Source organism: Molothrus ater, chromosome 6, assembly GCF_012460135.2.
Source record: "Molothrus ater isolate BHLD 08-10-18 breed brown headed cowbird chromosome 6, BPBGC_Mater_1.1, whole genome shotgun sequence".
Classification (NCBI taxonomy): domain Eukaryota; kingdom Metazoa; phylum Chordata; class Aves; order Passeriformes; family Icteridae; genus Molothrus; species Molothrus ater.
Window position 1 is genome coordinate 42,035,080 of NC_050483.2, and position 12,993 is coordinate 42,048,072.

Here is a 12,993-nt window from a genome sequence, read left to right on the forward strand (position 1 = left end):
GCAAGAAACTCAGAGAGCTAAGTGATTTTCTCTTATGCTCTATAAAACTAAGGAGAGAGTTTGCAGTCAAGGAAAGATGAAGCTAGAACCCTAAGTCTTTTCTTTGGCTTTTTTTTGCTCTGAGGATGGACTAAAGGCACTGTGTGTGGCTGACAGATGTTTATCTAAGCAACCTTTCCTAAACCTTCAGTGGAAAAGATTAGATTTTCATTAATATTTCCCAATTTGATTTTTTCCCCACTTCTTAAAATGAACAAGAATCAGTAGCAACGTTCAAGAAAATTTTGGCTCGATCACAGACTTACAAGTCATTTGTGGCAGTATGATGCTAGGTGGTGTTTCAGTATAGTCAGTAACTGTTAAAGAGTAAGGATCTGCTTTTCAGGAGGAGCTGAGCACAAGGTTATATTCATATTGCTGTATTCAATGGCTCTTGAGTCTTCCCATGAATTTGGTACTTTTTTTGCTTTAACATAATTGTCAAATCTTTTCTTAAATATTTGTAGTTCTTTGAGTTAAAAAGAGCTAATGCTGAATCATTGCTTCATGACTATATACACAGTTGTTTCAAGTGTACTACTTTTCGGAACCTTTTGTATCTCCTCTTTTTTTTTTTGTGAGGGCCTATAAAGATCTGTGTACAGTGTTCAAGAATTTAAGTCAAAGGTCCACCTTCAACTTCTATTATAAGTTTTCCTTTTGTGCACTGTTCTTTTTCATCATAATTCTTGAATTTCACTTGCTTTTTTGACCATGTTCAACACTATGCCAATCTCATCAAAGTAGCAACTGTAATGAATCTAAGCCTTCTTTCCTGAGCTGCAAATCACAAATGTTGCTCTAAAATATATTCTGTAGTTTAAAAATAATCAATTTAGACAAGATAAATGACCTCCTATAAAATTTTAGAGGAGAGTAGATTATAACAATTGTCCTTTTTAGCCTTATAAATTATGTATTGCTGAGAAATGCTTCTTTTAAAAACCATGCCCCCAAAGGGTAATAATTTCTATATATATATTTATCCTCTGTGTGTGTGTGATTCTTTCTGATAAATAGGTTTTAACTGGCATTGAGTAGATCTGGTCAAGCACCTTAAAGAAGCAATAACAGTATATAACAAAAAATTACCTACTGCTCCTTATAACAGCCCTTAAAAATCAAACAAAATTACTGAACCTGTGTATTTCCTTTCCCCTTAAAATTTTTCCTTGTTTCAAGATAACTGTAAAGTGTTGGTACCCTGATCAAAAAACTTCCAAGTCAGGAGAGCTTCAATACCTGTCATTCTCGCAGAGCATTTGCTAGTTTTGTTGATCATCATATCTGCCAGGGTGGCAATTCTGATTCTTGAGTGTTCTTCCCCTGCTGTCACTGTTGGATAAAGGCAGACTTTGTTCAGTAAACTCTCCCTCTACCCAGGCCTGGAGTTTTTTACATATTGAATACTGATTTCAGACTTACCTCCCAGTGATATTAAAAAGAGTAATGAATATGGCCAGCCAGACAACAGTAGAGCTAACTGCCTTATATATACTCTGTGCTGAATACAGGTTCTAATACTTGCCCTTCTAAAATCCATTGGCACACGTGTCCCAGAAAGATCTGTCCAGCCATGCGTTCAGTCCTAGCTGCAGCCCAGAAGGGCCTCTAAGGACAATGCTGGTTTTTACTGCCTTTCTAATCAGCAAGAACTTTCTGAGTTTCTGTTTACAGTGAAAGTTCACATCCAGTGATTTGTAGTTGCAGTAATAAATGGATGTCCTCTGTGGAATATGCATCTATACCTTCGGTTCTCCTGGATAACTCGCAACATTTAACACTGTTCTGCAAAGCCCCCTAAACCACAGAGAGTGAGCAATCCTTCAGAGGGACTAACATTCAGAATCAAGTTTGAGGCAGAACAAAAATAAAAAAACAACCAGGCAAACAAAACCCCGAAGGAAATCAAGCAAAGAAAGTCTTAAAGCAAGAAGTGAAAACAAAGAGGAAGAAATAAAAGTTCAATCTCTTTTTAAAAACATAGACTGCAAGTGTGAGGCACCTAAGCAGAAGACAGCCATTCCAGGAAGAGCAGTTCTCAGGGTTATAACAAAACAAAGCAATTTTCCTGAATTTAGAGGGTGGTTGAAGTGTATCTGTGTGGCATTTTTTTTGGGGGGAGGGAAAGTTTACGAAACCTTCCTACAGTGTGAAATGGCTTGTTGTATTACTAAAAAAGCTTGTATCAATTTCAAATGAGAGCAGCAAAATCAACAGTGATCTGCAGGATGGAGTAACCAGGAGTATTGTCTGCCAGGTTTGGGCTGATGTCTAGCCACGCTGGAACCAGCCAGGGTGGGAGGAGGAGGCAGTACATGCAGTAGTTGCTATTTAAATATTATACAATAAAATGACTGTGAGAAAACACAGCCTGGGATTGTAGTCAGATTTCAGGTATGTTTTATAAATGCTTCCTTTAATTTCACATTTTGCTTCAGAAAAATAAGCAAAACTACACAAGAAGATACTGGGATAAACTCTGCTTCCACTTCCATCAGTAGGAATTGAGTTTCTTCAACAGAATTGCTATTGATTCACATTGATGCAAGTGAGACTAGAATCTGTCCTAATGCCTGGAGCTCTCTCTCGTGGTTTTTGAAATAAAATGCTTTCTGAACACAGAGAACCAATATATACTTTTAGTGTGGACAATTTAAATTTTAGATTTAGAAAAAGAAAACCTAAGAGTAAAGAGCATAGTGTGTATGTGGTTGTTCATGTGTGTACCCTCTAACACTCTGAACTGCTCATCTTACAAAATCACTGCCAACCCCATTTTAGTTTCTTCCTACCTGGTCTGCTACATAAAGAGAAATGCCTTCAAAATGTAAAGGCGTGGCATGGAGAAGGCAAAGGCCTGACAATCTTCTCATAGGACAGGCTCTGCTTCTCTTTGAATGAAGGGAAACAAATTTAAAACATACCTGCTAAAATGTAAGACCTCAGACCTGTTTTGAAGGAACAGGTTTTGAAGGAGTTGAATGTAGAAGCTGAGGAAAGCTTAGGACCTGCTCCTCTCAGATCATAGTTGCTCTCAGGGCTGAAATGTTTGGATTGGCAGTATATAATCAGTGTTTAAATGAAATATATCTGGATTTTCAGCGCTTGTGGAGCTTGGAAAGATAGGTGTCTATAACTCCTCTGTCACAGATAAAGAATCTGGTTTACAGTAAGGTAAAAGAAGAGGGTGCACAAAGTGTACCAATGCTTCAGGGCAACCAATAAATTGCTGATCTGCTGATCCAGGCTGTAGATTAGCTCTTTGTCATTTAATAATGTTGCAAATGTTTGGAAATTGTGCATATAACAAACAGTTGCCGGGAGTCTGTGCAGAGTAGACAGGTCAAGGAGAAGCATTGTACATTTTTTTTTTCAGGACTTTGTGCTTTTTTTGTTCTTTTAACTTATCTACAACCATTCCATTATGTGATCATAATTATAGTTCTAAATTCTTAGAGACATAATGGCAGAAGTTTATCTCCAGAAGTACTGCATGGAATGAAGTGGTAATGTGGCTTTTGAGGGCAGCAATTTTATGGGATAAATCAGCACAAGACAAATTCTTGAAAAAACTTTAAAAATCCTTTTTGGCAAATAGCCTTAAAGAAAGAAGAGAAAAAAGTAAGATAGATTGAATGCTGAGTTCACTTCATTATTTATAAGTAAAATGGTTCTCAGTTTTCTAAGACATAGTGCCAGCACTTGATGTCACTTGGAGTTTTCAAAGACATTAATTAATGGTTGCCTTTTCATGGAAACTTTTTGGGGCACTCAGTGAGTACCAATATAGAGAGGAAAAAAATTGCACTGTCTGTTAAAATTCTCTTGAAACCTTTTGGAGCACGTAACTTGTTTGCTCTGTGTGCCTCTGTATTCACCTTTTCCCTTGCTGCATAGTTATGATTTTTTTTCCTATAGCTAAAAAATAAATGTGGTGGCTCAAATATAAACCTTTCTTTGTCACATATTTACTGGTCTAGTTAATACCTTTGTTTGGTTATGTGAAAAGAAAATCCACCAGCTGAATGTGTGGGGAAAGGAATGAAAGGCTATGTCCATCATGAAGTGTCAAACTGTAATGGTCGAACTTGTCTTTCAGATTTAGAAGGAAGGTAGGTTTTGGTAAAAGCTGTTTTTAATGAAGTATTGTAGTGCAAGAAACTGGGATTTGAAGAGATGTTGAAAATAAATTGTGGATTTGCTCCTTGTGTCCATGGTCACTGTTCTCTGCTGTAGGATTTTCTCTGAGTTTTGCTTTACTTTATTATTTTTCTTCTGCCAGGAATGCATAAACTAATTGTTAATTTTTTCATAGTGTCTGGTTCCCTGGAGATTTAAAATATCATAAGTAAACTGTATCTTGGGGTCTGTGTGTGCAGTTTGGCTTCAGTAGCCCTACATTTGACATATTGTGTTGTGTTTTATTCTGGTAATTGGAACAAAACCATTTTCATGACAAGTTCCTACTCAGTCCAAATAAGAGTCTCAGAACTTGTGATTCTGCAAAAGTCAAGTGAAAAAGTCATAGGGAGCTTTGCCCAAGAGTGATCTGAAGAGAGCTGGAACAGACTGTTCACAAGAACCATGATTTTTTTTTAGACAATTTTTTGCACTTCTTAATTGCAACAAAGTGTTACACTGCTTTTAGAAGGGCTGTCTTCTCTGGCTCTGGGAGGGGATGCCTCTTGGGATGGGGAAGGCACCAATTTGCTCATTTCCCCCCTCTCTCCATCATACTAAAGGCCACTGTCATTTTGCAGTCCTCTGCTTCCAGAATCTTATCTCTTTCCCAGTTTGCCCTCTTATCACTAGCTCTTTAAATAGGTCTTTTCCTTAAGCCCTGGGAAAGGAAATGGTGAAAGGTGCTATCTCCTTTTCCTCTGAGGAGAAATCAGAAACATTTTCTCATTCTGCAGAGATTAATTGAACTTCCCACCATCCTTTTCCCCACCTGCAAGTTTTTACCTTTGCCTCATTGAGCCTGTAGGCTCGGAGGTATGCAGCTTTCACTCTGCTGAATAGCTTTTAATCCTTTCCTCTTCTAAGGTGGTGGTTCTAATCTGTTCCATTAGAAAAGGTGCAGGTCTTCATCTTACCTCCTCATGCTATGCCTTCACCAAAGTGGACTCTTCTTAGAGCAGCCACAGTTTGCCAAAGAAGCTTGGTGTGTTGATGGCAATTAAAAAGCTATATGAGAAATCATCCAGGAGGCTGATTGTAAGTTTATATCTTGCAAAACCACAATATCAGTAGCCAGGTTACCCAGTCACTATGTATTATTTGAGCCTGAGAAAAAATTAATCACAAGTTCTTTGGTAATTGCTATGCAGGTAAAGATAATTATGTGGTTGCCAGCAAAAGATTCACTAAAACAGAGTTGGGAGATCACTTACTTCATATGTCAAAGAAGTGGTAAAGCTGTGCCAGCAATGCTTTTATCTGAAATAAATCATTGTTAACTGAAACTTATTTTTTGGGATAGCATAAGAGAAGAAATGTTGGTTGTTTCCAAATGGCATCTGATTACATGCATCTGCTGGGAGCAGCAATCCACTTACCTCACAGTCCAGTGAAGAAAAGGACAATATTGCTATCTTGAAGAAAAGTCCCTTCAAAGAATAACAGTATGAATGTACATAAAACTTTCTATCCAGCATACATTTAGCACAGTCTAAAATTTACTGTTTTAATGAGAGAAAAACCAAAATGCTTACTGTTTTCAGTGCTAAGCTTCAAGTAGTTGAACCACCAGAGTCCATCACCTCTTCAGCTACAGGATTGTTTTATTTCCTTTCCTAAAACAATCCTGTAGTCTGACACCAGGAAATTTGGTGTTATGAAGAAAATGTCAAAAAAAGAGAAGGGTAGTGAAGATACAAGGAATTTGTGATGAGTACTTTGGTATGAGTAAGCTTTGAAATGTAAGGTAAAGGAATCAGAAAGACCTCTCTGAAAAATTGAAACATGGTGAAACTTTCAGAAAAAGATTTTTTTAATACCAGGAGACAGAAATAAATCCAGGAGAGGAATCCAAGGTGGCCATCAAGTACAAGAGCAGAAGTTTCTTTCTTATTGCTGAGATTTGCTAATGTGAATGTAGTAAAGTTAGGGTAACAGCCCTGAAGAATGGGATCCTCTGCCCTCTAAGCAGATATGTAAGGTAGTAAATGGAACAGAATTGTCCTGTGACTCATTATTATACCTCATTTTTTTTCAAGAAAAATGTATTTGCATAGAAGATGGCCATTTACTCTCTGTTGTTTCAATTTTATAGTATGGATAGCTAGCAAATATATTGACTTCCTATATGATACATTTTAGTTCTGCCTGTCCGTACCAGTTTTGTATATGTGCAGTGCACTTAATATGCCTTCATAATTGTTGACACTAGCATATTGTGCCTCTCCTTACTGAGTGCTTGAAGATGCATTGCTCTTAATTGTACAGTGATGAGAATTTCTGTTGCTGTTTAAATCAGTAATATTAAATGCATATATCTGATCAGAGTATACTCTGGGTGTGTATTTTGCAACCTAAAGTCATTAAATATGGTCATTATTTGGAGTCACCTGAGGGGCCCTGCAGAAGGAAGTGTTGTGGCTATTATAACAGGTTTTGCCTGCTCTTCCCTTTCAGTCAGTGACTGGTGCAAAGTTTTGGAAAAACACTGCTTTATTGGTAAGGCACTGTTTGCTCTGTGATGGAGAAAAATAAGATGGGCAGCTCCTGTCTCTTAGGTAGCTTCCCTCTGGATTTCGAAGTCAGCTAATGACACTTCTGCTCCCTTCGAGTTCCATTCATCTTCTAACTGCATTCTTCCTGCTGGATCCCACAATTATTTTTTTGGGGAGTGAGGACTGTTTGTTTCCCAAGAAGAATAACACAACAAAACAGGTGTTGAGATAACAGCCTGTCAGTGGCTGCATTTTATATAACAAGTGACTAGTAATAATCAGTAGAGATGTTGCTCAAATAACTCTTTATCCACATCTCCTGATTTTTGCTGCCTGGTTTCTCACCTGTCTTCTGTGATTTTTTATGGGAACAAATGAGTCACTGTCTTCGGGTGAATGCTGTAAAGAACAGTGTGAAAGAAAGTGTTTGCATTGAAGCAGAACCAATGAAATGTGTCCTGAGGAAGCTCAAAATGACAATTCTGTGTATTCTCCAGTGCCATCTACCGGCAGAACTACCCACTAGAGACTTAGAGGCCAAGAACATTCTCCTAAGTGGCAGCAATTTTAAAACACTTGTTTCTTTTCGTCTTTCAGGAGCAAGGCAAAATTGGTGTAGTCTTCAATATTGGCACAGTGGACATCTCTATTAAAGAGGAAAGCACACCTGTAAATGATGGCAAATACCACGTGGTACGCTTTACCAGGAATGGTGGCAATGCAACACTTCAGGTTGACAGCTGGCCAGTGAATGAACACTACCCCACAGGTACATATATTTTTCTTTTTGTTCTCTTTAGTGTATCTGTACCTATAACCTAATAGTAGTAGTAACTGGTTGCTATATAAATCTTTGTTGTTAGTAACAACTGGTTGCTATATAAATCTTTGTTGCTTCATCTCGACAATAAATTCACAAGCCTGGTGATGCATATTCTGTCTCTTGGAAAACAAACTAATGGTCCTTTACACTGGAAGAATAAGCATGCCAACTGTGTGTTATGATGTCCATAGATGATGCTATTTCAGAGGTCTCTAAGTGAATCCTGGTTCTACATAGACTTACAAAGCCATTCAATGACAAATTTGGTTTTGCTACTTGTGATATTTTCTAAATATTTGAAAAGTTTTGAACAGACTTTATGAAAAGGAGCTGTGAAATGAAAAGACTCTAGCTCCACCCCAAATATTGTCTATATAAATACAGAGTAGAAATGTAAGGAACATGGAACATAAGCAAGTATTTGAGCAGACCTTATGCTTGCCCCATAATTTTTTATCCTCTGAATTTCACTTACTCGCTTAGGTTTGCAGATACAAAGGTTAACACAGCATCTAACCAAAACTGACAACTCCTAGTTGGCTTTCTGTCAAAATGCAGCAAAAAAATTCAATATCTTTGGAAATTATCACCCTAAATCCACCAGAAATAGTGAATAACTAGCTCTTGATACACTGTCACATGTTTCATCCCACCACTGGCAAATCACAATGTCATGATACTTTGTCACAATGCTAAAAGATCAAACTTAGACCAAGTGAAAAACAGATTGCTTTGTGTGCTGCTGACAGTGTATTAAATAGCTGAGATCTGATGATGTGCATGGTTATAAAAGGAAGAATGAACACAAGGAAAGAACTCCAGTGTTAACCACATTCCTCTTATTCATATGTTGCCTAAGGTCAAGCCATGATCTTAATTTTGGATATTGAGTCTAAGAAACATTCAGTTCTTTATTTCTAGGTTGTATAGTACTAACTCAAGACAGAAGGAGGATTTCTTGCTAGTGGTGTAGGAATTGTTCAAAAGAAACTTAAACTCAAATTATAGGAAATATCCTAACTTGAGGTTATATGCTAATTTATGTGACATTATACTAATAAATTACTTCAAGGGGATGACTTCATCTCTTCTACTCCCTCAGAAAGCACACAGAAAGGTTTTTGAATGTGAGTCATCTGTGCTATATTGCTCTCTACTACATATGTCCCTTTGTCAGTGTTTTGTGAGGTGTATGCAAAAGGATACATTTCAATTATTAACCTTATTTCTGTGAAAAAATTCTTTTTAAGAATGCCATGATGGATATGCTGTGTTAGGTCCTAGCTCTGCTATCCATTGGTTTGAGAGGAAAGGTCCAACTGAGGATCTTTCTTCTGCTCCTTTCATCAATTATTTTGTAAAATACCTCCAATCCAGTTGGCAGCCAATTACAGTCACTACAAACCCTATGAATAAATTTTCTTCTTATATTGCTTGCTGTAGTAAGTCTCTGGTGTAAAGAAACGAAATATTCAGCTCAGTGCTTTAGAGATTTTTTTTTAAAGGGAAAATAAATCACCCTGAGAGACTACCTCAGTACCTTGGGCTTCTGCCTTGGCTAAAGATATTTCTATGTTTTCATTAGAAGATGTATGGTTTTATGGAATCAGCATTAATCTTATATTCTGGGCAAGTATATAGTGTGTGCAGTTGTACCCTAAGAAAAAAGGACACCTTTATCTTCCAGACACCTTTTCCTTTCTGTGCACGTATTTCAATTTTTGTCTGTTTGTAGATGATGAATTTTTCAGCCTGTCCCTGTGAAAATAAGTCTTATGGGACTATACTTGGTGTGTGCAGGTTAATCCCTTACTTGTTTCCTTCTTTTTTCAAACCAATATTTTAGCCAAATTAAAAATGAAAAGACAAAAATCAAAAAACCAGAAGATAATACATTACTGTGGGAAAAGCCCAAGCAAACCAACAAACAAAAAAAAACCCAAGGGTGGAGGGCAATGTTCCAGCCCTCCCAAAGGAAAGGACTGTGGCTTGATGTCAATTCATGTTAAATACCAGAATATCCAAATAATAGAGTGGCATTATGAATGCCTAAGATTCAGAAAAGATTCAATGAACCAATTATTACAGGAAGCCAATACTTATTAGTCCCATTTTCTGTGCAGACAATGGTTTAAAAAAAAGATTGAACAGGAGCTTTTAAAATTAATTACTTGCTGTCTTTCACAAACCAAACTTGCACTGTTGTTTTTGATCTCACTGCAAGACCAAACCTGTGTTCAGCAGAGATTCAGTTCTGTAAAGGCTTTGTGGTTGGATGGACCCAGGCTAATCCAGGGCATTTCAACTGAAACCTGCTGAAAATTTAAATTCATATCAAACTTGAGTGATAGTAGCTGAGTAATCCCCTATGTTTCACATAGCATCATGTCAATTCTGGAAGCACAGTTATTGGTAGTGTTTATAAAATGGTGTATGTGTAGACCATGCTTGCTTGGGCACACTGTGTTGTCTGTAAAATGAACAATTTCATGTGCACTTGGTTTTTCACACAGTGCTATACCCTAATGTTTACTAATTTTATAAACTATCTAATGTTTCTTCTTTGTCATCACACATGGTGCAATCTTCAGTCAGGGCTGCATTCTGAATGGCATTTCCATGCTCCTCTATGAGTTTTATTACTTGTGGAAGGATTATACATTAGACTCATAATTACTTGCTCAATGAAAAGTACAAATAAAAGTTGGATATTCATTAAATGAGAAAAGTGAGAGAATATTGGCTTTCCTTAAAATACAGTCTTTAGTTAAATTGAAATTAACTGAAACTAGCCCAATGGGACCAAAAGGCTCCAAAGCTGTATTTTTACAACTTCAAATAAAAGACAAGGAAAATAGAATGACAGCAAACTTACAACTCAGGCAATGACATTTTGGGTTTTATAGCATCTGATTGCATTCCAGTCACCTGCAGCATGAACTTTGTACTTTCTTGTAAGGAAAAGGGTTAGAGAAAAATGGTAAAGGAGAGAATTAACTTGGAGCTAAAGTTGGCTTTGTGACTGAAATAATCCAAATTGCTAGGGATGGTCTCTCATCTTTAGTACCATCTCAAGGTACCAGAGTTTCTGTTACTGGACAGTAAGACAGAACAGTGGCCCAGTATGGTATGCGAGTGGCCCAGTATGCGAGACAAAGCTCCTGAGAATTGGGAGATATCAAAGAAGTAGTATTAGCACAGAGGCTGCTGGCTGCAATTCAGCTGTTGTGGTTCAGCCAAAACCATTGAACTGTTTGTGATTTATTTGCATTAGTTTTGCTCTTTCTCCTCTCTCTCAAGAACACAATAAGGAGATGGGCTTCTTCCATAGGCTGTACTGATAGCCAGTTTCTTAATGCTTGATTCATTAAGCTGGTTATCACAATGTGATAGAATTTTTCTTGGTCAGGGTACAAAACTTTTGCTGTAGCCTAAAGTACAGTTGTCTATGACTTCCTTCTGTTGTCTCTCATGCTTTCATCCTTTTAAGTATCTCCCAGAAAACAGGTTGTGCTTGGTCATTGTTATTTTCCTGCTTTTATGTTCCTGGAGAAAGCCTTCTCTATATCCAAATAAATTGTTTAATTATGAAATTTGAGTAATTTTGGACCCAGACTTCAGGAAGAGGAAGTATCTGACATGTTTTTGTTTTGATTAAAATGAAACCCATCAAATTTGAGACAGCTTACAGAAATTTTCAGAACAGTTAGAAATAAATCTTCAATTTTTACACAGGACTAGGATACCTCAGTCCTTAAGTTTTCATTATTTCTTAAGCAGGATGGGGGTTTTTTACTCAGTTCACTGTCTTTTCCTTGCAAAGAAATACTCTGTGTGATGCCAGATTTGTAGTGTATGTCAAAACAAGCCTGACATTCCTGTTTGTTCATCCAGGCACAAACTACATATTCTACAGTAGGAAAAAAAACCAAAACAAAACAAAAAACAAACAAACAACCAAACAACCAAACAAAAAAAAAAAAAAAAAAAAAAAAACCAAGGTGAAGACAAGCTGTTAAGTAAGAGTATCCACTATAAAAAAATAAAATCTTATTATCTTATTGAAGTAATTTTTTAAAGGAGAGGATTAAAGGAAAGAAGGCAACAGGTAGGAAGGAGCTGTCATTTAAAGAAATGCATGATCCAGCAAAACAAGTGTAGCCTGGATTTTTTAATGCATTTTAGAAACAAGAATTAAGACAGTATTAAACAACTGGATTATTACCAGGGTTCATTATTTCATCCATACAGTACACATTTTTATATTTTTCCCCTTTATCATTCTCGAGTTATCTCTCACTCTTCTTGTGCTAGTCTTTGCCCTTTCAAATTACATTATTCTGCAGGTTTTTTGCTATGGATAAAAGAAAAAAATAGTTCATCCTCTATGTCCCTACTTTATTTGATCTCTGAAGTACATTTCTGAGATGAAATTGCATTTCTGGGAAAGCTGGACTGTTAGCTCTTGGCAGCAGAACTGACTGCTCTGGCCAGATAAGTACATACCTACAAAACAAAAAGCTGATTCTGAGACCATGGTGTCTGTGCTGGGATTTTCTTTCAGTGTAGTTCCAGTTCCAAGGATTGAATGTTCCTGAACTGTTGGGCATATCTTTTTTTTTTTTTCATTTGGAAGCAATCCAATTTGAACTGCATCTTTGTTAGTCTACGAGACAAAGTCTTTGTGTAAAACAATAAGCTTTCTAAAAGCAGGTCAAAGTGATAGTGGTTTAGATTCTGCTACCTACCCTGCCTTGCTAAAATGTATTTCTTCATTTTCTAGGTGGAAAGATCTGAAGTAGCTAGATTTGTGCCCCTCATTTTACCTAAGATAGGGAAGAAAACCGGCTGAGTTCTTTCTTGCTTTTTTCAATAATTTTTCTAGCTAACTGAAGGAATAGTGAAGATGCTAGCAACAGGACTCCTCTCAATTATCTAGCAAGGGTCTTGGTGTCTGGGAGAGCCCTGCTGACTGGAACGTAGCCACTGCTATTCCAGGCTATAAGAAGGGTGTGAGAAAAAATACAGGGAGCTACAGACATGTTAGTCTAAACTCAGCTCCAGGAAAAATTATGAAGATTATACTGAATGCTATTGAAAGGTATTTGAAGAATAATGCAGTCATAAAGCACACTCAACATGGGTTCACAAGGGGAATGTTCCATTGTAACTAATTTTATGTCTTTCTATTGTCTTTCTATCTGCCTTATGGATGAAGGGAAGGCAGTGGATGTAGTTTTTCCTGGATTTTAGTAATGCTTTTGATACCATTCCTCACAGCACCATTCCAGACAAGTTGCCCAGCTGTGGGATGAGCTGTGCACAGTGCACTGGGTGAGGAACTGGCTGAACTGCAGATCTCATAGGGCTGTGGTGGATGGGGCTGCATCTGCCTGGCAACTGGTCACCAGAGCTGCTCCTCAGGGTTCAGTTCTAGGGACAGATCTGTTGACT

At 37.3% G+C, this 12,993-nt stretch overlaps 1 protein-coding gene across 24 annotated transcripts in view; it reads left to right on the forward strand.

The window, feature by feature from the left end:
- NRXN3 (neurexin 3) overlaps positions 1 to 12,993 on the forward strand; it is a 966,298-nt gene that overhangs the window by 823,288 nt on the left and 130,017 nt on the right. For all 24 annotated transcript variants that reach the window (XR_008508436.1, XR_008508437.1, XM_054515101.1 and 21 more), the window contains one exon: positions 7,314 to 7,485. Coding sequence is in view for 22 of the 24 variants with exons in the window: in XM_054515101.1 (XP_054371076.1) it covers positions 7,314 to 7,485 (172 nt within the window). In the remaining 2 variants the exon portion in view is untranslated. The remainder of the gene's footprint in view (positions 1 to 7,313; positions 7,486 to 12,993) is intronic.